At 41.3% G+C, this 23,796-nt stretch overlaps 1 protein-coding gene across 1 annotated transcript; it reads right to left on the reverse strand.

The window, feature by feature from the left end:
• Positions 1 to 1,578: 1,578 nt before the first annotated feature.
• On the reverse strand, positions 1,579 to 23,081 carry sptlc3 (serine palmitoyltransferase, long chain base subunit 3). Its single transcript, XM_079229918.1, has 12 exons — positions 22,967 to 23,081; positions 21,252 to 21,443; positions 20,084 to 20,238; positions 18,960 to 19,108; positions 14,398 to 14,522; positions 13,003 to 13,096; positions 10,840 to 10,945; positions 9,321 to 9,540; positions 6,920 to 7,046; positions 4,648 to 4,783; positions 3,333 to 3,462; positions 1,579 to 3,223 (listed from the first exon to the last, which is right to left on the reverse strand). The coding sequence occupies exons 1-12, from the start codon at positions 23,063 to 23,065 to the stop codon at positions 3,110 to 3,112; spliced, it is 1,647 nt and encodes a 548-aa protein (XP_079086044.1). The 5' UTR covers positions 23,066 to 23,081; the 3' UTR covers positions 1,579 to 3,109.
• Positions 23,082 to 23,796: the final 715 nt, after the last annotated feature.

Below are 23,796 nucleotides of genomic sequence, written 5' to 3' on the forward strand. Positions count from 1 at the left end.
AAAAGAAATCAACTTAACAAAAAATGATTTTCCCTGCATCAAATGGTTTCAATGGGTCCGTGTTTTACATGTGTTTAATTCAAACCAAAGAAAACCCACAAATTAATTTATTCCAAAGCTCTGTGTGTCACAACGAGTCCTTAGAGTATGAGACGCATGGTAAACTCACTTCAGCCGAGATAAAACTCCAATGTGCCCATCGGATGCCCACGTGTGCCAGAAAGCAGAGTGAGTAAATCTGTCTGAGTGGCAGCTTACTTCTTATTGGATGGATTTCCAATAAAATAACAGGCAGCTGATAGTGATGAACAGATAGGAACACCTCTGATAAATGATATAACCAGATCACATTTCATTAAACCCCCTATATTCTCAATAATTACCTCACAAATATCCGATGAGATAAAATGTCTGAATTAGTTGTAAATACACATGAAATTGCTCCGTTCCAATGAAAGACAGCAGACTGGCCTACTTCATTACGCTCTCTGTTAACAAGTGGTTCCCAGTACGGCTTTACTGCAACCTTCAGTTACAGTCCTTTTCACTGCAGGCACAGCATAGCTGTCTAAACCATGTAAATCTGTTCTTTGTCTGCTTCACTTCAAAACAAAATCCCTCTCAAGAATAGAAAAATCTCCTGTCTAAATGGGAAACAGAGAGCAGAGAGAATGGCTTGCCGGCTTTGGACACAGTGGTGGACATCAAAGGCGTAGCAGAGGATCCCCCTTCAGAATAGCAGCTACATGCCATTCCAATAAGTGCAGTGTGTGTGGATCTGCAGTTCAAAAGAGCCAGGCAGGTCTCTGGGGCCTTGCCACCAGTAGTCAGGCCGCGCAGATGTTTTGAATGCCATGCAGCGCCGGACCATTTGCCACTTCTGCTGAAACCCAGAGCAGTTGGAAATGACTGGAGGGAAGTTTGGGGACACGTGACTCGTGCTCCCCTCCGTCCCTGACGTGGATGTGCGCTCTCGTACCTCGTCGCTTATCTTTAAAGCGACGCCTCTGTAGTAGGAAGTCAGTTAAAAGTTGATGATGACACAAGTTGTCTGCCAGCAGGACTGTTATATAATGAGGTCTGTCCAGATAAAGATATATTTGACTAAAATGTGTTTCTGACACACATTTTGGGTTACATAAGGCCTCCATCAGTTGAACACACATATTTGTCCTCCAGAAGTCAGTTCCATATTAAGTCTTAATACTGACTCAAGCAATAAGCAGTTTTAAAATATAAAGCCACCAAAAGGATATCTTCTTCGAACACAATTTCCTTCTCTAATATGAACAAGCATTGTTCCTGCAGTGCATCTGTTGCTCATAAATCTCAGCAAATTAGAGTTGGCCATTCTGCATATTCACAGTGGAGCTTAGTATTCAAGCACTGAGTTATGTCTGAGAAGGAATTCAAGCTTTTCAATTTCTCCTTACACACATCTGTCTTCTGCTGTAAACCCACAATGCATTTCAGAATGTTCACATGAACACTAAAGGTGAACGTAAACACAAATGACTAACAGACTTCCCGGGAACATCAATGCAGCATTGTGAGGCCACCGTTTCACATCTCCTCAAGATCTTTATGGAACAGAGCATTGGTACAGTATGACATCACAGATATGAGCAAAACTGTTTTCTGTTGTTCCTAGCTATAGAAGCCAGATGTGGATATTCACTCACATAATTTGTTTTATCTACCATATATTTCAATGGTTTTCTCCTTTAAGGAAAACGGTGTTTTTTTTATTTTTTATTCACTTTTCCTACTACGTCTTTGTTTGCAGTGCATCTAGCATGTTTTTCCCGCATGGATTGCATATTGCAATCCAACTTGCAAAATCTCATCACTATGTTGTTTATAGGGGGTAAAAAAAAACACAAACATTGTAACGTCCCGAGGGCAAACAAGTGTCGACTAGACCCAGACTGACACATTGTGAAAACACATTTATCATTCATCTATAATCCTTCCTGTGTTAATCAAATGATTACCCCATACCACGAGAATTTAGAGTTCGGCGTTAATTGCTAGTTTAGGTTTCTGTTGGCTCAGATGCTGCATACTCTGCATGCTTACCTTCACAACTGTTACGCAGTCTCTGTGTGAAAGGGAACAGCAGGTCTTTAAAACATCATCAATGAAGCTGTTAAGACTCGGTGAATATGAGCAGTCTCGCCACAAAACAAGCCAAAACACCTTTTTCTAGTCTGCACGGGGATTGTGGGGATTTAACGCAGTAGTTGAGTAATTGCTGCGTGATCTTTTATTTACAGAGAGGTTATCATTTACCGTGGAGATGAAAGTGGTCTTACACCGAGGAAAGTTCTCGATGGAACGCAACAACAGAGGCATCTTTGTCATCTTCGGCTTAATCACTTCAGATCCAAAGGGAACGTTTGGGACTTTTAGAAGCTGAAATTAATGAAGCTTTCTGTTTCAAAACCCATTCAGGACATTTTCAGTATTGTTGTGTTACTGGGACAAAAAAAAACAATCAGCCGACTCAACATTTTCGCAATGCAGCATTAAACCATGCGGTGAAATGACTACAAACACCATTTTCATCACTCACAACTATACTTCATGTTTGAGAAATAAATGCTACTTCTTCCATCAACATAGAGACTGTGCACTATTCTCTAATAATAACCACCACCAGCATTTCTAATAAATGGAGGCTGATGTTAAATCATGAGAAGCAAAAAATGCTTCCATAAAAAGTTTTTGAATGTCTAAATATAGACACAAATTAATAGAAAAGCCTCTAAACTGAACTAACAAAGGGATTCGCCTCAATATAAACAGATATTTTACACCTTACTGGAGTTTGAGACCAATCCAGCAATGCTTGTGCAATCATTTCACGTATGTATTTACATTAAAATGTATTCAGAATGTTCATATAGAGACTCCCAGAACCACAAATAAGTGTTCTGTTAAATCACAATGTTTTACAAACATATAAAAAGCAGCTGCTAAACATTTGGCCCCTCTTCTGCTGTGAGACATGGGTGTTACTCTGCGTTGTGTGTTTATGGGTCTGCTGTGGCATGGACACTTGGACTTGGTTTTGACACGAAATGAAATGAAAGTGTCGAGGGTCATATCAACTGCCCAGCTCAGAGTCTGTCTCATCACAGAGGTCAGGACAAGAGGAATATTTCAGTCGTGAGAACTTCAGACAGAGGTTGTCTCCCACCTCGTTCATATGGTGCAGCACCTGAGGACAAAGGGACAGTCTCAGATTGTGTGTTATGTTTGATTCAGGGGGAAGAAATGAGCTTCTGAAGCCCCAGAGAGCAACGTCATGTTGGTAAATGTGTGTGTACCTGGTTCAGCATGGCTCTGGTGTGCGATGCAGACAGACAGAAGCGAGCTCGGGCCTCTGTAATCGGCGTGGCTGGAAAGCCGACGACCACTACACCAATTTTTCTCTGCAGCATTTCTCGAGCAAAAGCCCTGTTAGAAAATGTAAATGAAGAGAAAATATCACTCTATTTATATTCTCGTTAACAAATGACTGTAAGGACAAAAAGTGAATCACACCCAAAGTGATTGTTTGGGTCGTTTACAAGTTTTTGAGTGAGAATATCTATCTGCATCAAGGACATTGTCACATTCATCATTACCAATGCTAAACATATAGCGCTAGGATTGATTCTTCTTTTTATGCCTTTTCAAAATTACAAAACATGATGACCACACGCTACTCACACCAACAACAGTAACACCACAAGCCGATAAACACCACTTTGCCTATATAGTGTAATTGAATGGAGAATCGAATCAGGGCAGAAATGGACATCACTTGTTGCCGAGCTAATACCAAACCTATCCCACATTTGTCACATTTTAAGGTTTGAAGTCTGAAGACCCCACACGCCACCTCAAAATGAGGACCTTTTTACTGCTTTGTCTCATCATATTAAAAGTCATGAGGAATGCTTCTTCGAGCCCCTCCAAATCCTCAATTATGTAGTTGGGATGTGTGGCATCGTTAAATTAAAAAATAACACATAACTAACTATTTTGAAGGGCTAGAATCAGCATATCTCTGATGACTTCTACTTCAATGAAAAGAGAGAGATTTGATACATAATAGAATAACATAATAGAATAATATAATAACTACAGATACAAGAGAAACATTCTTGTTGGAAAACTCTTAAAAATTATAATAACAACATTGTAATTTGTTACAATTGCTTCAAAGACGAATACTGGTGAAATTATACTTTTCCCCCATCATCAATAATGCCCATGAAAATTGAGCAATGCAAAACCAGAAGCTGCTGATTATATTGGGATTGGCCTTTTCATGGATATTAGTGGTGACTGGCATTGAAATACACTTTATACCCAATTGATTATACCTGAGAGGCCCAAAGAACCCTGGGTTGTACCTAATCAATACCTGATGTTTCTAAAGTGGTTACAGTCAGCCAGTCTACACAGACACAGTCTGCACTACGGATTCATCTGGAGTGTGTATCATGACAGCCATCCAAACCACTTAGACAAATTGATTGTGTAAACAAGGGATAGTAAAGTTGATACCTATTGTTCCACAATTAGTCTATGAACATCCCAAATTTGTTCTTTGAAAGAGGCAGATGTTTTTGTTGAGAGTTTAAGTGTACTCACACCACTTTGCCTGGCATGTAGAGCAGGATTGGAACCACAGGTGAGTCATCATTGCCGTAGATGATGAAGCCCATTTCCTTCAGCCTGGCCCTAAAGTATCTGGTGTTCTCTGCCAGTTGGCGGATCCGTCTAATGCCTGCAATTAAACATGAGCACACCACCAGATAAGCATGAGTAAAACACCAATAAAAACAAAACAAAACCAGTAAAACATTCAAAAAAAATTTTAATGCATATTTCTTCTGTCCCCTGCAGGGAGGGACATCACTTGTCAGTAGTAGCTAATGTAGTGAGAGATCTCAGCAGTGCCATCTCATCTTGAGTCCTGCACCTCCATCTGGGCCATTCCAGCCTCCACTACGAAGTTGCTCATGATTACAACTCAGCTGCGGCAGCAGATGGTTCAGTTTTGTCCGCCTGACGGCATGGTGTACGCACTTGCACGCTGCCAAAGTGAGGGTTTGCAAATTGGATGCGATGGATTTTGCACGAAATGAGTGACTGTGGACTGCTGCTGGAGCGCAGCCATGACTGAAACGGAAAATAAATGATGCTTAAGTATCACCTGCATTTCAGGTAAATGTATTAGAAAGCAAAGCAAAGGCAGCAGAGGCGGCCTGCCCTGTAACCCCCCGTGTTTCTGAATGATGTGAATCAGCTTTGGAACACAGCTTTGGTTTCCTTTGATTACCTGGGAACAGATTGGCAGTTCGTTCATGGGGATGAAAGAGAGCACTTTAAATCCCCTTATCTCAGCAGAGAAAGAGAGGCAGGGAAAAACATAACATTCTGGCATCTGCCAAAAAAGCACAGGCCCCATCTTTTAAATTGTTTCTCTCTGCGAAGATAGAGGGCAAGGGGGTCAAAAACCTGCTGCCAGACTCAGAAATCATATGCGTAGGTGAGAATGTGCGGATGTAGCTGTCTGTCAGGGCTTTCCCCCGTTTCAGAGCTCCAGTTTGCTTTAAAGTGCGAAATTCAACATCAACGAGAAAAATGAGAGGGGCAGAGGAGGACGGAGAGAAAGAGGTATAAAAACGTATCAGACATATAAAGAGTATGTGACGTTTTTTGTCACAGTGGGGTTTTATCGTGTGGTGATGGATGTTGGAGCCAAATTGTTATAAGACTGCTCTGTTTGCTGTGTTCCCTGCCCTCTGAAAGACAGGTCAAGACTCATTTCTCCACAACCGGTATTTCGCTGGGCTGCGTCAGATGTGAAGCATGTCTGGTTCAGCGCCAGATGAGAAAGTTACTCATGTCTGCATGAAACTGCGATACACCGACACCAGGCTGTAGTCCTTGGCGTGATTAACCCATTTCAGCACCCTACGGCAGATATGTTGTGTATTTTTTGTCTTATGGAGCACACTTTAAGGCTGCATTTACACCAAATCAGGCGTTGTGGCGATTATATCAGGGTTGTGAGGCAGGGTTTCCCCTAATGGCTTATTAAAACTGAGCGACTTCACAACAATTAACGTTTTTAACGACTTAAGGCAGGGTGGTACAGCTCTGGATTGTTGGTTTTGTCATTTGCCATCTCGGCATGATGTAGCTACGTGTGTCCACAAATTCTTTGGAGCCTTATTTTTGCTGTAGTCCCCATCGCTGGAGGTTAAACGAACTACGCACATTCAAATGAACGAGAGGACTGGCGTTTCTTTACCGCAACACCTGTCCTAAGGTCTGGGTCAAATGTATGTAATAAGTACTTACCACTACTATCTTAACCATTACATGTACTAACTCTAGTCCCACTGCTTCTCCTTCCATTAGAACTACTACCAGAACTACAACTGCAATTACTCAATGCTCTGGCAGCAACCGGTCTGGTAATGACTACTCCCCTGCACTAATGTGTGATGCCATTTAAGCAGAAACCTTTTGAGAGGTACAGTATTCCTCACAACACACATATGAAAATGATTTCCTCCACGTTGGGGTCACGTGTGCTCAGGGACTGCATGTCCCCCCTCTCTCTACCGCTACAGCCCCCCCGTAATTGCTACCACGTTTTCTGACCAAGCAGCTGTTTGTCTTTCCCTGCAGGTCTGGACTTACTCCTAATGTTAACATTGGTCCAGTCCTCTGGATTTGGTTTGCTATTGTTTCCATTCAAATTATATTAAAAGGTGTAAAACATGTTATAAGCCAGACATAATATTTATCTGTGTAAAGAACATCAGCTTTGACGAGGGTGTGGATACTAAGACTGAAATTGAGGGTGACGTTACTCTGGGGGAGAGCCGCAATGAGCTCAGGCACTCACCTTCTGTGCTCCCGTCTTTTCCCATGATGCACTTCATGGCACGTAAAACCTGCTCGGTGACAGGAGGGGACATGGCCGAGGCGTATACTGCACTGTGAGAATGACTGCGCAGGTAGTCCACCAGCTCCTGCAGCACGGGACACAGTGATACACAGACAATCAGACACTAGACAGTGTGTTCACAATACGTTTTCTTTTTAAACATTTAGAAAAAGTGTATTTGCGTTCACTGACAAACTGTTAATTTCAGACCTGCTGTGGAACAGAAGTGTGGCACTGCACTGTTATTGTAGCACCACTAGAGCGAGCTCATGTATAGTCAACACCTGAGAATTAATTAAAGTAGCTCAAGCCATTTCTCTGTCATTATGACTATCTTGGCATTGACTGTAGAGTAGCTCTGGACCCTTTCCTGCTCTCTCTCTCTCTCTGAGGTAGCCCGCTCACTAATTTGAAGCTAAAATGAGCCAGAAAGAGGACTGTCATGCTCATTATTCCTAACTGTCAGCAGGAGATTCATTCTGCAAGTAGTTGTCAAGAGATGAGAAGAGTTTCAGGAAACCGATTCGGTCATGGGTCCTAGGAGCACGCGAGTGTAAGTTGTCTGAGGTTGAGAGCGGGGCCTGGAGCTGTGAAGGGGTGCTGCTCAGTGGCCGCGGGGCGATGACACGTAGCCGGAGATGCTGTCTGGCCACCATTTCCACTAACAACCATCTGTCCCTACTGGGCTGATGCTGCGGCTTCCTCACACACACACACACACACACACACACACACACACACACACACACAGGGACGGGATTTGAGTGGGAAATGCTCAAACGTCGGATAAGAACCCTGAAACAACCTGACATCTGTTTTCGTTTAAGGGTAGGGGATTTCGACCACTTTACGGCCCTCGCAGGATTTCGCTGCGACCAAGATAAACCGGTTAAGGGAACGTGTCCGAAATCCATCTCACGTCTGCGGCGTGGACTGACAGCTCAGAGTGTTTCCTCAGCCACAAAGCGGCCGCAATACTGATGTGGTGATACAAGTCCACAATGCTGCGGAGTAGGAGCGGTGCCAGAACGGGGCACACACACTCCAACGGATGTATTTAACATCCTAATCTCACTGCAATCCAAGTTCTGAGAAAAGGGTTAATGAATAAAAGCTTTCTACAGGTTGAAGTGAATTAGAAGGAGCTTGGAGTGTATTTATTGGGGTATTTATTTTTGGTACTCTCATAAAATAGCTATAGCATGACTGTTTTCCAGAACACATCTGCAGAGTCTTTTGTCGGTCGACCCGTATCCACTTAATGTCGGATTTGGGGGATTTCACCGCAACAACAAATACTTCAAATCTAAAGGCTTTCTCTCTCTTTTCCTGCCTGTTTCTTTCAGGACTTTACTACAGCCAGCTGTCAAACCAGGCAGAGTGTGCTTACTTCAAACATCATCATGCTTGTTAAAAGTCATCCTGTTAAATCTGGAGCGCAGTTCCGACGCCCGCCACAAGAAGGGGCTGGCCCTCTGCCAGCTTTACCTTCTTATTATGGCAGAGCAGGGCTGAGCCAACATCAGGCGACAGAATACCTAATTCAAGCAACATGGCCGTTTCCTCTGTTGCTTTCTAATCAACTGCCATGTTGATTAGTATGTACTAAAGTGAACTTTTAATGGAGTAAAAAGGAATTACAAAGGCCCGACGGCACAGCCTGAGGAACATTTGTTGGACATGTGAGAGCTACAAGAGAGGAAGGGTGTGCTGGAGTGTGTATGGTTCAAATCAGACCGGGTATGAAAAATATTTGAACATACTTTGTATGGTGTGTTTTCACCTCCTATGAAGCCATATGGTTAATGTTGTTACAGTGTACAGACAATGGTTGCCAGGTTGTTTAAACAATGTCAGGAAAGTTTCAGCTCAGTTATTTGATAAGAATGGCATTTTACTTAAAGCTGTCGAAATTGTTTCTGTACGATTTATCCCACCCACACGCTGTAGATTTTGAAATGTATCCTGACCCTGTTTGGGTCTAGGAAGAATTATTTTTGCGTAGCAACTAGACTAGTTTCCACATAACTGGAAGCAGTGATGATGAATATATAAATTACATTACCTTATTTCTGTCTTCTATTTTATTGTGCATATATCTTTTTATATTGCCTTATTCACTCTATACTGCCAGCTATCCAATGAAACCTGAAACCGTGTTAGAAGGCCTTCCTTTAAAATAAATATGTGGAAGAAATTCACCATAGAATTCAATTCTATGTATAAAACGATAAAAAAAAACAGAAGGAAATTGCATTCATAATGAGAACGCAGTGATATAACTATATGAATATTGACTACTAACAATAATATGAAAGCAGAAAAAGTTAAAACAGAAAATCTATAACTTCACAGTTACCCTTTTCCCTGCGATGTAGCCTCCAGCAGCCCCAAAGCTCTTGGTGAAGGTGCCCATCATCACGTCCACGTCAGCTGGGTTGACGTTGAACAGCTCGCTCACTCCCCTCCCTGATGGTCCCACTGCTCCGATACTGTGGGCCTCGTCCAGGTATAGATATGCTTTATACTTCTTCTTCAGAGCGATGATCTCAGGAAGTCGCACAACTGAGCCCTCCATACTAATCACATGAGAATCACACAAGCAGAGCACACAGTCACAAAAGGAACAAGATGTGCACGTTTCATCAATTATAAACCACACTCTTAAAGGGATTGGCTTTAAAAGGCAAAGAATCTGACCCCGACCTCACTTTATCCACTGCAGAGCATCTGTATGTCTGTAAATGCATATTATATAATTTGAGAATCTTCCAAGAATCTTTCCGCTGAACTCTTTCACTTTACTCCCACCTCTCTCCCATCTCTTCCCCCCCTGTGCTGCAAGCCTTTTAAGGCTACAAGCAGACAGCATCAGTGAGTGTATGGCTGGAGAAAATAGAGCAATCACAGACCTGCTATCCTTGCTATGGCTGAGAAATGACACAAGACAGTGTTTCACCAGGGCCGAGGTGGACATCAAAGGCAGGACCAGGATATAGCTAAGCATGTCTACTCTCTATCTGAGCCTTTTGATGTTACTAGGGAGGCAATAGATGGAGCATTAGTTCTTGCAGTGCCATCCCGAAAGGTTTCTTTATTGTCTGAGCCTGACATTAGGCATTATTGCCTGATAAAGATGCTCTGATTACATGGAATTAAGTTGTCTCTCAAATTAGCAGGATTGTTGTGAAACTAATGGTTACATTGATACCAACTGATAGCCGTGCCATCAGATGTTGCTCTTCATTTGATAAAAAGAACTGTCATAAAACAATAAAACAAACGCCACATATTGATGCACGATGGATATGTTGTGTTTTAGTTCAGAAGCGCTGAAATGAGGCTTTAAAGAGGGAAGAAAGGAAAAAGAACGTGGCAGTTGGAGCTGGGGGTGTAGCCAAGTCAATCTCTGTGGCCATTTGGCCTTGATTTGGAGCTAATGAGCAGATGGAGAGGGTCACTATAGCACACTGCCGGGAGAGACACACACACGGTACCTTTCTCTTCTCTCTAGTAATGAAACGGTACCCAACCATAGAGACACACACGCACACTCACACTCACACACACACACACACACACACACACACACACACACACACACACACAGTCTATTATTCAACGGTAGTGAGGGAAGCGATTGAAAAAGAGACTATTACAGGCACTTCTAAACACAGGTTGAAAGTTAAAGCTCTCCTCAGGTTACAATTTAAGATTTCCACCTGAGTCTGACTCTGCTAAAGAGCACCTGGAAGCCTACACTAACAAAGAAAGGTACAACAGCTCAACTTACCCATGATATGTGTCTGTGAGAGAGCGACTACTCGAATGTATGTGTGTGTGTGTGTGTGTGTGTGTGCTTCTTAATGACGGCTGACCTATAGATGCCTTCCACCATGATGAGGATCTTCTTCCAGGGCCTGTGGGTCCGTGGCTGCCCCGAGCAAACTGCCTCTCTTAGCATCTTCTCCAGACTGTGCATGTCTGACACACACACACACACACACACACACACACACACACACACACACACACACACACACACACACACACACACAAATTACAAAATTTAATTTAACACATAATCATGTTTGCAAGTGTAGTGTAGGCTAATCATGCAACTCAACACTTGGTTTGTAAAAAACTGATCCCGAGTGTAGAGTGCAGCATAAATCAGATCATAGCTTGCGAGGGAAATCCAACTAAAAGCATGCAGAATAACACGTCCCACATGGCAGGGCAGTTCCCAGAGTACACATGGCACTGCTTTATCTGCAAGTAACACCTTCCACAAACTACACACAGCAAATACCTCTGCATTCTGATGCAAATGAACACCTGCGATGTTTGCGTCAGGCAGGTTTTTCTAACCGAGTTTAAACGGGGTTTGGCCAAAGGTTTCTTCGGTGCAGTCTGCATGTTTGCTTAACATTTGGATTGAAATTTTGGCTTCAGTTAAATAACTTCCCGTTGGGGTTTAGAGTTTATAACAGGCGGCACTGTTAATGCTCTTCTGCTGCAAGCCAGCAGAGGGCAGTGTTGAATAGCTGTGGTTAACGCAGTGAGCGTGACCACAAACCAACCATTTTGAGCAGCGAGTGAACCTGTCACAGCTAATTATCTGTCATAGATGATCGATAAAGCTCCCTCAGCACAAAACAGGTTTACTGAAGAGGCAGCAGATGCTCCTCTGATAAAAAAATCACAACAGAGCACCACCAGTGTCTCCAATATCTATATTCAGGAAACCAGACAGTGAAAGAGAAATCCACAGGGGTTTGTTGAGTGCACAGACAAGAATGAGGAAAAGATCATTTCACAGTTAAGCACTGATTTGGGATAAGCTGTAAGACTGTGCTGAGGGGGACGGTGAGTCTTTGCTTTGACACAAGAAACGTGCATACAGTTGTGGATATCTACAAAATGTTCATATGTTATCTTTGCACTGACCTTCTGGGTGCACTGACACTACGAGCATTACAAACAAATCCTAACCTCCCACTGAATATGCGATTTGAAAGAATAAGGATGCCATCTCGTCCTTTATCTCTGACTATTTGAAGAATTTCCGACACAGAAGCCTCACACTGCTAGACTGGACAAACCAGTTCATGTGCTCTCTGTTATGAAATTCCATCCTTCCATGTCAAGCATATACCGCTGAACATTTCAAATACCATAAATAAAAGATCTCTTATATTTAAGACAAAGGTTGCACCATTGTTTTAACTTATCTGTGTTATCTTAGTTGAGTTGATTGGTTGGGCCCTCTTGGTAAACATTGGCCTACTAATAAAAGAGTGAATGAATGTCTGGTGCTGGAGGTATTAAGGAAGGGAGGGGTCAGCTACTCAGGTGCCTGAGGGCTCTTTGTCTTTACACAGGCTTCTGGGATCTGCTTGGAGGACCCATAACTGACTCGGCTTGTACCTGTCAGGACACATTTGCTGCCACAGGACTGGCTCGTTTTTGTCTGTCCCCTTAAAGAGCAGCGGGTGTTTCCAATGTAAGCACGATGAATGTTGATAAAACAATTCTCCCTTATCTGACAGTGTGTAACTCGATCATGAAATAGAGAGCCTTTAGTATAAGTAAAGTGACATTTTCATTCAAAACACACTTCGATCATGCTGCTCTTCTGCTCATGGATACAACACTGTGGTGACTGTGAACTGAACCCAAAGCTTTTACATTTGCTGCTCTAAACACAGAGTGTTAAGTAGGTCTTTCCTAAGGCGAATCCTGTACCGCACAGAAAGTACTGAGCTTCTCACAGCAGCAACAGTTAGAAGACAAACTACATAATGTGAGCAGTGGTGGTGGCACAAACAGAAAGTCAGACTTCATCAACACATAATCTATAGCAATATATATCATAACGCTGTATCAACAATGTTTGTTTGGCAGGAGGAATGAACTTCAGGCACCATGTTGGCAAACTGAAACAACCCATTATGGCTGGAATAAAGCCTGTGTATGCATGTTGTCGTCAGGCGGTAGCACTATGACTTATGTTAAAACAAAACAGTTACTGGACTTACTGTTGTGTTTGAACACACGGATCGTTGCTCCTGACAGCCTGGCCCCCAAGATGAGAGACGTGTGATTGAGCTCATCGCTCAGTATCAAACCACCCTGGAAATGACCACAGAGAAAAGATTTCAGTCACATGTCCCCAAGAAAGCGATTCAATTCCAGTGTAATAGCAGAATCACATGTTCCTGCATTCTTAAAATCACTTACAAACGCCACAGTATTCCTGTATGTACATTACACGGCATCATCAGTATAACCGCATACGGCTAAAAACCACCCCCGTGTGTGCAACCAGCCTTCACATTTCAACCTGTTTGCTGCAAAATTGCATTATTTTCTCTGTATTTCATATATGCTTATTGCTTTGTGCTGTGTCCTTGTGCAATGTGATTGATAAGTGTAAAAGGCCAATTACAGCCCACTCTTCTTGCCCCGCTTCCCATCCAGGCCTCCATCATAATGCTCTATCTCTAGCACCTCTGTGTATGATAACAGTGGTATGTACTGCACATGTTGCCTGATGATGTTTCGACCACCAGACCCATCACAGTTTCCCTAAATGAAGAGTATTGTGCTTCATATTCCATAAAAATCAGCATGCAAATGAATTCAGCTGTTCCACGAAATTCTCTCCAGATTATTAGCATATTTAACACTGACGCTCTGAGCATTTGACTGCATTAGTTTGAATGAACTCTTGTAGAGGGTATGTTGACACCGTCTCAATGATGGATACCCTCGTTTTGGCCTAGGGTCCAGCTGGCCTGGTCCCTGGTCTACCAGCAGCTGTCACTCTAATGCAGCTATGCCTGCACAGCCCGTCCCTGTAGGATAGAGTTGGCAGTGTAGGTTGACCCCCAGCCCCTGCAGGGTGACTGTTGGGGCTGCTGCCTCAGGGGCCGCTGCACCTCTTGAGCTGCATAAAGGACTCCGTTCTCATCACTTAAACAGCCGACCTCCCCTTCTTCCTGTCCGTTCCAATCACCGATATTCAAGCTGTGTGTTGCCCCTGGTAACCCATAGCTGTCTGTGTGAGCCAGGCTGGTGTGCCGACAGGCCACAGTATGGTTAATCGAACCCTCGAGTAGTGCTCTTAACAAAGCCTGCCGCTCCTCGTCTATGTGACTGAAAGCAGCTATATAAGCCCAGAGCCTTATCCTCCTGGCTACTGTAATGTTTAATTATGATTTTAATGAATGGGGGTGGGTCAGGAGTTGTTCTCAGCTGAGTTTAGTTGACTGGTATTCATTAATTTAGGCCATATGCAAGGAAGGAACAAAAGCTGGGCTAATTAGATTAATTTCTGCTGCGCTGGAAAAATGACACCCATATATTAGCAGTACTTATTTTACACATTACATTACATTTTTACACTTTTACACATTTGTTAAATCACAAACCTTGCCCACAATTGCTGGAATGTTCATTGAGTTGGTGGCGAAACCCATTCCAAAAGTCATGGAGGACTCGACTCTGAGGAAACTGGCTGTAAGTTGCTCGAGCTCTTCGTGGATGCTCAGGGTACCTACAAGACACAAATCACAAGGGGGATAACTCACCACGACAAGATCACTGTACCTTATCTGTTAGTCCTTTAGACTCTTTTTTGTTTTTTTGTCAACCAATAACAAGCCTTGACAGAGATGAATGCCTTGTGATAAAAAGCAAGAGACCCACATCAAACAGCCTGGACCACCAGCACACAGCATCAGCCAGCAGCTCTCTGGACATTTGAAAAGATTTATAAAGACTCAAGATGTGGTAAATGTGTAATTTAGCTCAACTACCCTTTTTTCATCCCAGGTAATAATATCAAAGTCAAGTCAAGCAAAGTCTAAAATGGTTCTGCGGCACAATTTGGGACTGAGGCTGTTGGTTGTAACCCAATGTGGCAGGCGGGGACCAGAATTAATTTAGAAAATTTATCACATTGTAATCTCTCACCTGACATGGTGTTTTTCTATTTTGCGCAATAGAAATGGGTGCTTTCAGTACTGCCCCTGTGACCAGCTGGTAAAAAAGAATTACTGTTATAATTGTGAGTTACAGGGAGAGAGGTAGGCAGTGAAAGGTTCATATATGTATTTTATTTCTGCTGGCTCTGGTCAGTCTTTTATATATACAGTATATATATATATATATATACAGTATATATATATATACAGTATATATATACAGTATATATATATATATATATATATATATATATATATATATATATATATATAGTAGAAATGCCCTATAACATATTGGTTCATTCCATTAATACACTATGTACTTACTATACGAGTTAGTTATACATAAAGTAATGTTTACTGCATTATAAATACTTCCAACTCATTAATAGTGTTACTAAAAACAATTAACAAGAGTTTTAATGATACAGTACATCACTACTTTGAAGGTAAAATCGCCAACATTCCAGCAGAAACATGATAAAAGTCAGTAAAAAGATCTCTATTACATTTAAATATAGTTCTACAAGAAAACACTACGAGATGAAATTACTTAAAATGAAGCCTGGTGTTGAGATATTGTGATAATCCTCATAAGGATATACCAGTGCATTAATTGCATATACATGGGATACTAATCATTGAAGTAAAAATCAATAACAATCAGTCACCAGAGAGCAATTATTAAAAAGTTCACAGACCGAATGTCTCAGGAAGGAGTGAGAAATGTGTCTTGAGGTATGTGTGTAAAACCACAACACAGTGAAGGAGCTCTGTCTTTATCGCAGACAAATCGATTTGTATATTTCCTTAACCACTCAGGCTCACATCCCCTGCTGGCATGTAATCAGACCGCGTTGGCATTTGCTCTCTACATAGAACCTTTTACACGAGGTCTGGAATCTCTGCAGGTGAGAGAGATTCCTTATTAGATCACACTCCCTCTGCTGATTTGAGTTAGCTCTCGAGTCATATGCATCTCATTAGGCTTGGTCCCCTATCCCTGAATCACCAAGGGCACTTCCCTGCCATCACAATCATCAAGCTGTACAACAATCGCCAAGGTTGGAGCGCATTATTGTGGAGGGACAATAAAGATTGTGCTTGCAAAGATCCAAGCTAAAGCCTTCTCTTTCATTGTAAAACTGTGACGGAGGCTTCTCTTCAAAGGCTTTACAACAAGACAAGAAAAAAAGAAAAAGAAGCCTGGATGAGTTAATCATTTCTATCAAAAAAGCCAACAAGCGTCTCCGCAGACAAGTACAGTGTTTATTGCTCGGTTTGAACTCTTGAACACACAAAACAGCGCTATTACGTTATTTATCCGTGTACACATTATGGGGAAATACTTACTACTATGTGCTTGGTAGCTGAACTCTTAGTATGTTTTGGTAATTTATCATTCATTTGAAAGCACGACTTCATTAGCTAATATACTGTATGTTAATGATTGCAGGAGAAGCTGGACCAGGGAGCTATCCATTAATACAAATCAATGAATGTTTGACACATCAGTGTATTTACAAGTCGTGGGGAGTGCTTTCAGTGCACTTTGTATCTACTTTTGCATGTCTATTCAATATAAAAAATCCTATATTGCACTCTCTGTGCACTTTGATATTGTATGAAGTATTTGTGGCAGAAATATTTAACTGAACTTGACATTGTGTACAAATAATCGATTGTAGTCTAAAAAAAAGTCTGAAATGTAACTGCAGTTTCTAAAATGATTTCAAATCAGATAATGTACAAGAAGAGATGAGATGAAACAGTTGCAAAAGAACCTTGAATCCAAAACATGTGGACTTAGAGGATGTGAGCGGCACAGAACAAAATTAAATATTCTTAAAGAGGAGTCACTGAAGGTGAATAGGGTCACACAATTACTAGATATCATCATGCAACATATTCAAATGAGGCATTATCTTGTGCTAATTAGCATACTTTTCTAGAACAGAAATCTGAACATTTGATAAAGCAAGGCTCATCATTCTTGTTTCCTTTTGTTGACATTAGAGTCAAAGATTTTCACAGAGGGAATGTTGTAAATCTTTTTATATCAAATCTAACCCACCATAAATGAGAAAATACTGTTAACAACCATAACAAATGAATAAAATGTCATACAAATCAGGCTATGACTGAACAAACCATGCTGTAAAATTCAACAGAATAAAGATAACTATGAAACTTCCCCAGCTGATATCTTACATTAAGACAATTATTGTATATATTAAAGTTTTCTGGAAATATTATGTTTGAATATGCAAACAATGTGTTATCTAATACAAATGCATATGGAGTTAGGAGAAATCTACAGATTAAAATGGACAAAGTAATGTACACCTCAATGTGCATTTTGTATGTTTTCTCGACACTGGTCTGAAAGAAGAAAGCTATAGTCCAGAAACTCAAAATTGACCAGTGCATGAAGAAAACAGTTTTTGCCTGCTTCTCGCCTTAACTCATCATCATTGTTGTTCTGAGAAAGTGCTTTGAAATGAACTAAAAGCACAGCCTGTGTATTACCAATACAAATTGCTGCATGTGAACTAAAACACTGGTGATGGCGTCACTGCTACTACAGAGATAGTCGAGTCTTTAATAATTGATGCTTAATAAGGTCTCATGGGAGAAATGCTTGTTGTTCCTTCACCCTCACAGTGAGCCAGCTGAAACACGGATTACAAACCCAGGGAAAAACAGTCCCATTTTGAAAGAGAAATAAACATATAAATAAATCACATGAATGAATAATGGATGGTGCGGAGGAGTGTGTGTGTGTGTGTGTGTGTGTGTGTGTGTGTGGTGGGGGCGTACTTGCACTCTGACAAACAAACTTATAACTAACCATCACATGCCCTTTAATTCCTTTGGTCTTCTCTGTTCTTGTCAAACTGCTGATATCATGAAACATGAGGCAACCACTCAACCCACTTTGCGAGTTTTATGTCAGCTCGCTGCTCGCCTGTTCTCAGTAGATAGACAGCCAGGTGGTGTCAGAAGTGCCGTAAACTGAACCTCATCGGCAGTAAGAAAAGGAACTCCTTTTTCTCAAGTCAACTTTGCGACCTGTTCTGTGAGCTCCATTATGTTTCATTGCCCATTGGCATGTTTTGACCAATAAAACAGCTGATTGCCGATCATCAGATTTCACTGCCACAACATTGCTATGCCGTAACATGAGATCCGTAACACAGGCACTTAAACACCATCAGATGCTGGGTAAATGTTCGGAGGATAAAAAAACATTCAAAATTCATCTGAAGCCACAGATCCCACTTTCTGTTCTATCACTTCCATCTATCATCTTTAACCGCTTATCCTGTTCAGGGTTGCGTGGGGGTGGTGGGGCTGGAGACGATCCCCGCTCACAGTGAGCGAAGGCAGAGTACACCCTGGACAGGTCGCCAGACTATCGCGGGGCTGACTAATACAGACAACCATTCACGCCCACATTCCCACCCACGGGCAATTTCTCTCCCTTCCATCACACATATTGCTTTTGCATCATGCCTAATGTCAAGGGTGTTTCATGGTATTACATACCACTGTGGTTATAATTTCTCCCACTCCTCAGTATGAACCAGTATGTAATGATCTCAACTGGAGCCCAAATGGTACATAATTCAACAAAGGTTGAATAATTTACATTACACTGCAGCCACTGAAGGATAATCAAACACGCAGGCAGTATAACTCACAAGAAAGATAATAAATGAAGGCATATGTGATGAGGGCAATGGAGTTTCATTAGCAGTTTGATACTCAGCCTCGTCAGTGTCATCAGGGTCTGCCAGAGATTTTTTAAATAGATGCATGTGTGAGAAATGTAAAGCACTGCAAGATGAAGTGAAAGACACACCATCATATGCTCTTTTAACTTGAATTATGAGGTGGATCTTTGCTCAAGAGAAAAGTAATGCCCTTGTTGAAACTAACTGAAGAGAACAAGTGCCACAAGTTTTGTTTTTATCTGTACGACTGCACGTTGACCACAAACTCACCCATTTCCTGCCTGGTGCTGCAAACCCCAACCCCGTACTGTCGTGTTTTGTCTGACACCGTTTTCAGGAAATCAGCGTTGTTCTCAGCAAAACCGAGGTAGTTGTAGGAGCCCATGTTGATGGCATTGTGTATTGTCCTCCCGGTTAACCTGCAAGCATGTCAACATTATGCATCACTTAGTCTTTCTCATTCATTTCTACAGAGGCAGAGAATTAAAAAGTAATCAACATTCAATTAAACACAATTGCTAATCATAAACTTGTTTCCTTGTTGGTGGAGTTCAGTTCATTGAGGAGCAATTACAATACTTTTTTAATTTTTATATAAGGTTAACAGCAGTGGCTGCGTGTGCAAGCAGCACTTCTTAATATTTTTTCCTTGGACATCTTTTAGGATATAATCACATATTCACAAGTCATTATGCTGTACACGTGTACCTCAGCAGAGAATAAACTGGAAAAAAGATGGAAGGTGCGAGTGTCATAATTATTTTGCAATGAGGCAAGTTGAGGAAAGTTCACCAGGTCAGTCGGCTTTACTGTAAGTCAGCATCAGAGTTTTAAAAGAATTTTAGGAAAACTACTCCATCACCTTACCTACTCCCATATAAACCTGCACCAAACTATGTCCTACATCCTCATGTCTCTTTACCCAATCACCACACGCTGGGTAGCTGACTGCACCATGTTTTTACTCTTTCCAGACACGTTAAACCTCTTAAAACGTATAATCCACGCCTACCCCTCTTTCCTGATTCATAATGTCATATCCCCTCCCTGTGGCTCTGTTCATATTCCTTTTCATAATATATTCCCTGACCCTGCTGCGCAACACAGAGGCATCTTAACCGCATCCAAAAATTCAGGGCTGACATATCCTCGCTGATGACATACACCCATGTGCTTTAGTTATTTTTTTTCCCGTTAGCTCAGAGCAAGAGCTGGATTTAGCCAATTAAATCTCAGTTGTACAGTCTTTAGCCACAGAAGATGTATGTTTGTGTTAATACTTGCTGGCCTGTCTTAAGCTGGAACATTTTTTTGTAAACAGTAAATGTACCTACATAGCCTACAGTATGTCTAATTTGCAGTATGTTTTATCATGAATGACTGGATCAAAGCACCTGAATGTCCAGTTGTAGTCATCAGACACCCTCTCCATCAAGTCGAAGACGGGTCCTGGCAGGCTGCAAACGGGACGGTTCCAGTTGTCTCGTACCCTCATGTACAGGTTTCGCGTGTAAAAGTTCTCAAAATCTTGATAAAGAGGTACAAAATCCTGAGAGCAAAGAAGAAACATGTTCAACAGCTTCACAGGCAGCAAATACCAGGATGTGAGTGGTTCAACAACAAGAGCAGGTAACTTCTTAAATTCTGACACACTCAAAGCTATCCAAGTACGAGAACACAGCAAACAATGCATGTTTCTAAACAACTAAACTACTCATTCTTTATAATAAAGGTGGCTAGCATGAACAAGAAAGAAGTTATAGAAATTGAGAGTTAAAAGCAGAAGATCATTATTTCCTTTCATTTTGTGTTCATATGTGTTTCCTTGCACATCGACTGAACATATTTGCTAAGTAAGTATGCTCTTCTGTGTAGTAAACTATTTGTGTGTGACGCTCTAACTCGTGAAGACCACATTTTATTGTGTTTAGCTTTGTACTAAATCACTGCAGCTGACATTTGTAATTACCTTAGAAACATTCAAACCATCTTTTCTGTTTTTTTACCTTGGTGGGAGAGATAGAGCTACACTACTTTAGCTTTTAAACAAACTGTATGGCTTCATAGACAGTATTGTCTGCTAGTGTTTACCAAGCTCATTTGATACATATGTCTCTGAACAAAACATGGTCACAGCATGAGTCACACAAAATAAACCATTAACTACTAGCAACTTAACTTAACTACAATTTTTTTTCTTTAAAACTATGATAATACAATGGCATTGCTCATGTGGCAGTGCTCATGCCTTTTCTTGAAACTAAAGCACAGTTCCCAATAAAGAACCTGAATCCCCTGAGATTTAATTAGGTCTTCAACAGATATTCTCTGTGGTGTCCTGTCTCACCCATGGCAACGTTATAGTGCAAGGAACAAGAGGAAGGAGGCAGAGAGGGGGCTTAAGAGCAAAAAATTGAAATAATTAGGGTAACACAAAATGTGTTGACACCCAAGGCATTCCTGCTCTTCAATCCCAACTGTCTGGGTGCATGTGTGTCTCTACAGTATGGTGTGTATGCCTGCAATATGCCTATGTTTGTGCTGATTGCATGTTTTACCGACCTTCTGTTCCTCTCTTTCCTGGGCAATGTTGCACTTCTCTAAGCCCACAGCTCTGAGGAAATCTCTGAAGTAGCCAAACAGCGTGACAATGCCAAAGCCCAGGTATGTCATGACAGCCACGTACATCGGGGCCTGTTCACAGGACTCCTGCCTGTGCTGCCTGGAGGCGACGCCGGTCCCTGGGCCATTTTTCTATACAACAAGAGACCCACAATTGCTGTCTTACATTGAAGGAGAGACAAGACAGCATAATACTATTTGAATTAAAGTGTAATTAACACACCAATTAACCTCAGTTAAGAGGAGACAGATACTGGTGCACAGAAGTCACTGACACATTAGTCAACCCTGAAGCAAGCAAACCGGAAGATTTTCTACAGTAATGTTTTGGATAAATAGGGACACGCTTGTGTGTGTGAGTGTGTGTGTGTGTGTGTGTGTGTGTGTGTGTGTGTGTGTGTGTGTGTGTGTGTGTATAAACCCACATAAGGGATACTTCTGTACTTGATCGAGCCAATTTGGACTCACAACTATGTACTTTTCTCAGCTAGTAAATCCATACTGTCAAAATAAAGGAGTCGGCCTCTGGTGTTGCAAGTGTTTGCGAAGCAGGTACCATATAAACTAGCAAGATAACAAGTATGAACACCTTTTATTTTTTTATTTTACCAATGGCAGGAGAAGTCCTAGTCTTGATAACACGTGTTTTGACACCACCAAGGGAATACTGTATATCGCTTCTGGCTGCCATTTTTGTTTGGTTCAACAGTTGCATCTTTGATATCAAATTAAAAGGTTCTTATTTGTGAAAGGGACGTAATTACTTACAAACCATTGTTCTTGGAGGATTGTGCTCCTCTTACACCTTCAAGCAGAGCGAAACGTTGCTATGGTTTTTAAAAGCTAGTTGAGGGTAGTTAGGTTGTACTCAAACTGATGCTAACTGTCATCAGGCTCCATGTTAGCTCAACTGACATGAAGCATCATGCGAGTCACGTAAAACGTTTTACAACACCTGCACGGTCACGTTGTTGATAGCTGGAGTAATTGCAAGTGGTGGTAAAGCTACAATCTTCATCAGAGCTTGCTAACTAATAATGTGGACACTGCACGACACAGTATACTATAATTTAACATGTATCGTGACATAAATCGAGGCTGCCTTACCAGGTGAATTATTTGAAAAGACATCAGTAAATTAGGCGGCTATACTCAGCCTAAAGGCAAGAAAACCTGTTTTTGTAAATGGGAAGAACTTCAGGGCGCGGTCGGTCGTCCATGTGTTGCTGTTTATTTTGGCCTGCTTAGGAACTAACAAATCCCGGGTTAAAAGGCACAGCAAGCAAATCATGTAACAGGTAACGCTGGTTTACGATACGGAATAATGTAACTGCACTTAACATTATTAACATCACGACACAACTATTGCTACCGTAGGACGTGTCAGACTAGAATGACTTGTTATACTGGGCATTGTGTTACATTTTGAAGCATATTACGTGATTGCTGAGTAACCTCTATGTGTTAGAAGGTTTGCTTACGTCACCGATGTCGTTTCAGGTAAAAAAAAAAAAAAAGAAGCACCGATTAAATCAACACTGTAATTCAATACTATCACCCTGTACATACATGGTAAAATACATTGAGTTCATGCAGGAACCTTAAGGCAGGTGCACGAAACGATTTGGTTCACAAATAAAACAACATGTAAATACTTCTCTCTTGTTGTGATAGCCATTCCTCTTGATGTCTTCGCATTTCAGTCCGTTCAGGCTCAGCTGAGGTAAGTTGCTGTTAGACGCAGTTATTGCCATACTCCTTCCAGCGCAGCGGCGGTCTCCTCTGTGTGACAGTCAGGTGTGTTTTACTGAGCTCACACAGGTGACTTCCTCCTTTTGTTGCCTCGGTTCAACCTCTCATGCATTGTTGCTGTGTTTGAACGTCGCTTCTCCAAAAGGCAAAACAAAGTCACACTTCTGTTATTGTATACAGTTTCGGTATGATGTCAACGTGCCAGCCCCTCTCTCTTCTCCTTTTATCTAAAAATGAAACTTACGAAAGTTATTATGTAGATTGGGGGTATGAAAAATACATTTAAGAAAATTGAACAATAAAGAGAGTGCAAAAATGCAAAGTATATGCAGTATATATATGAAATATATACATTCATATATTTATTTATGAATAGGAAGTGCATATATACTGTATATATGTTCGGTTATTCAACGTCATACTATTATACATACTGCTAGTGTTGGGGTAGTTACTCAGAAAAAGTAACTCGTTACAAGTTACTAGTTACTTCTGAAAATTGTAACTAGATTACTTTACTAGTTACTGCATTTGAAAAGTAACTTCACTACTAGTTCAATAAAGCGCATCTCTTAGCCTTTCCACATAGTGTATTGTAAACATGTAAAACAAAATGGCATATAAAACTCAGCCATTAACTTTAACGAACATTAACCCTGTTCACACTGTCTGACCAAAGAAATATGCCTCACTTTAAAATCCACAAACAACAGGATACAAGAGGCTGTGTATG

The sequence above is a fragment of the Taurulus bubalis genome (genome assembly GCF_910589615.1).
Source record: "Taurulus bubalis genome assembly, chromosome: 14".
In the NCBI taxonomy this organism is placed as follows: Eukaryota; Metazoa; Chordata; class Actinopteri; order Perciformes; family Cottidae; genus Taurulus; species Taurulus bubalis.

Excerpts from the sequence above, each read along its gene's own strand:
- sptlc3 (XM_079229918.1), bottom strand. The coding sequence starts at position 23,065 with ATGGCAATAACTGCGTCTAACAGCAACTTACCTCAGCTGAGCCTGAAC. Across the intron at positions 14,523-18,959 it reads CAGCACCAGGCAGGAAATGG|GTACCCTGAGCATCCACGAA; the intron begins GTGAGTTTGTGG and ends TGTGTCTTGTAG. Across the intron at positions 10,946-13,002 it reads CCGTGTGTTCAAACACAACA|ACATGCACAGTCTGGAGAAG; the intron begins GTAAGTCCAGTA and ends TGTGTGTGTCAG.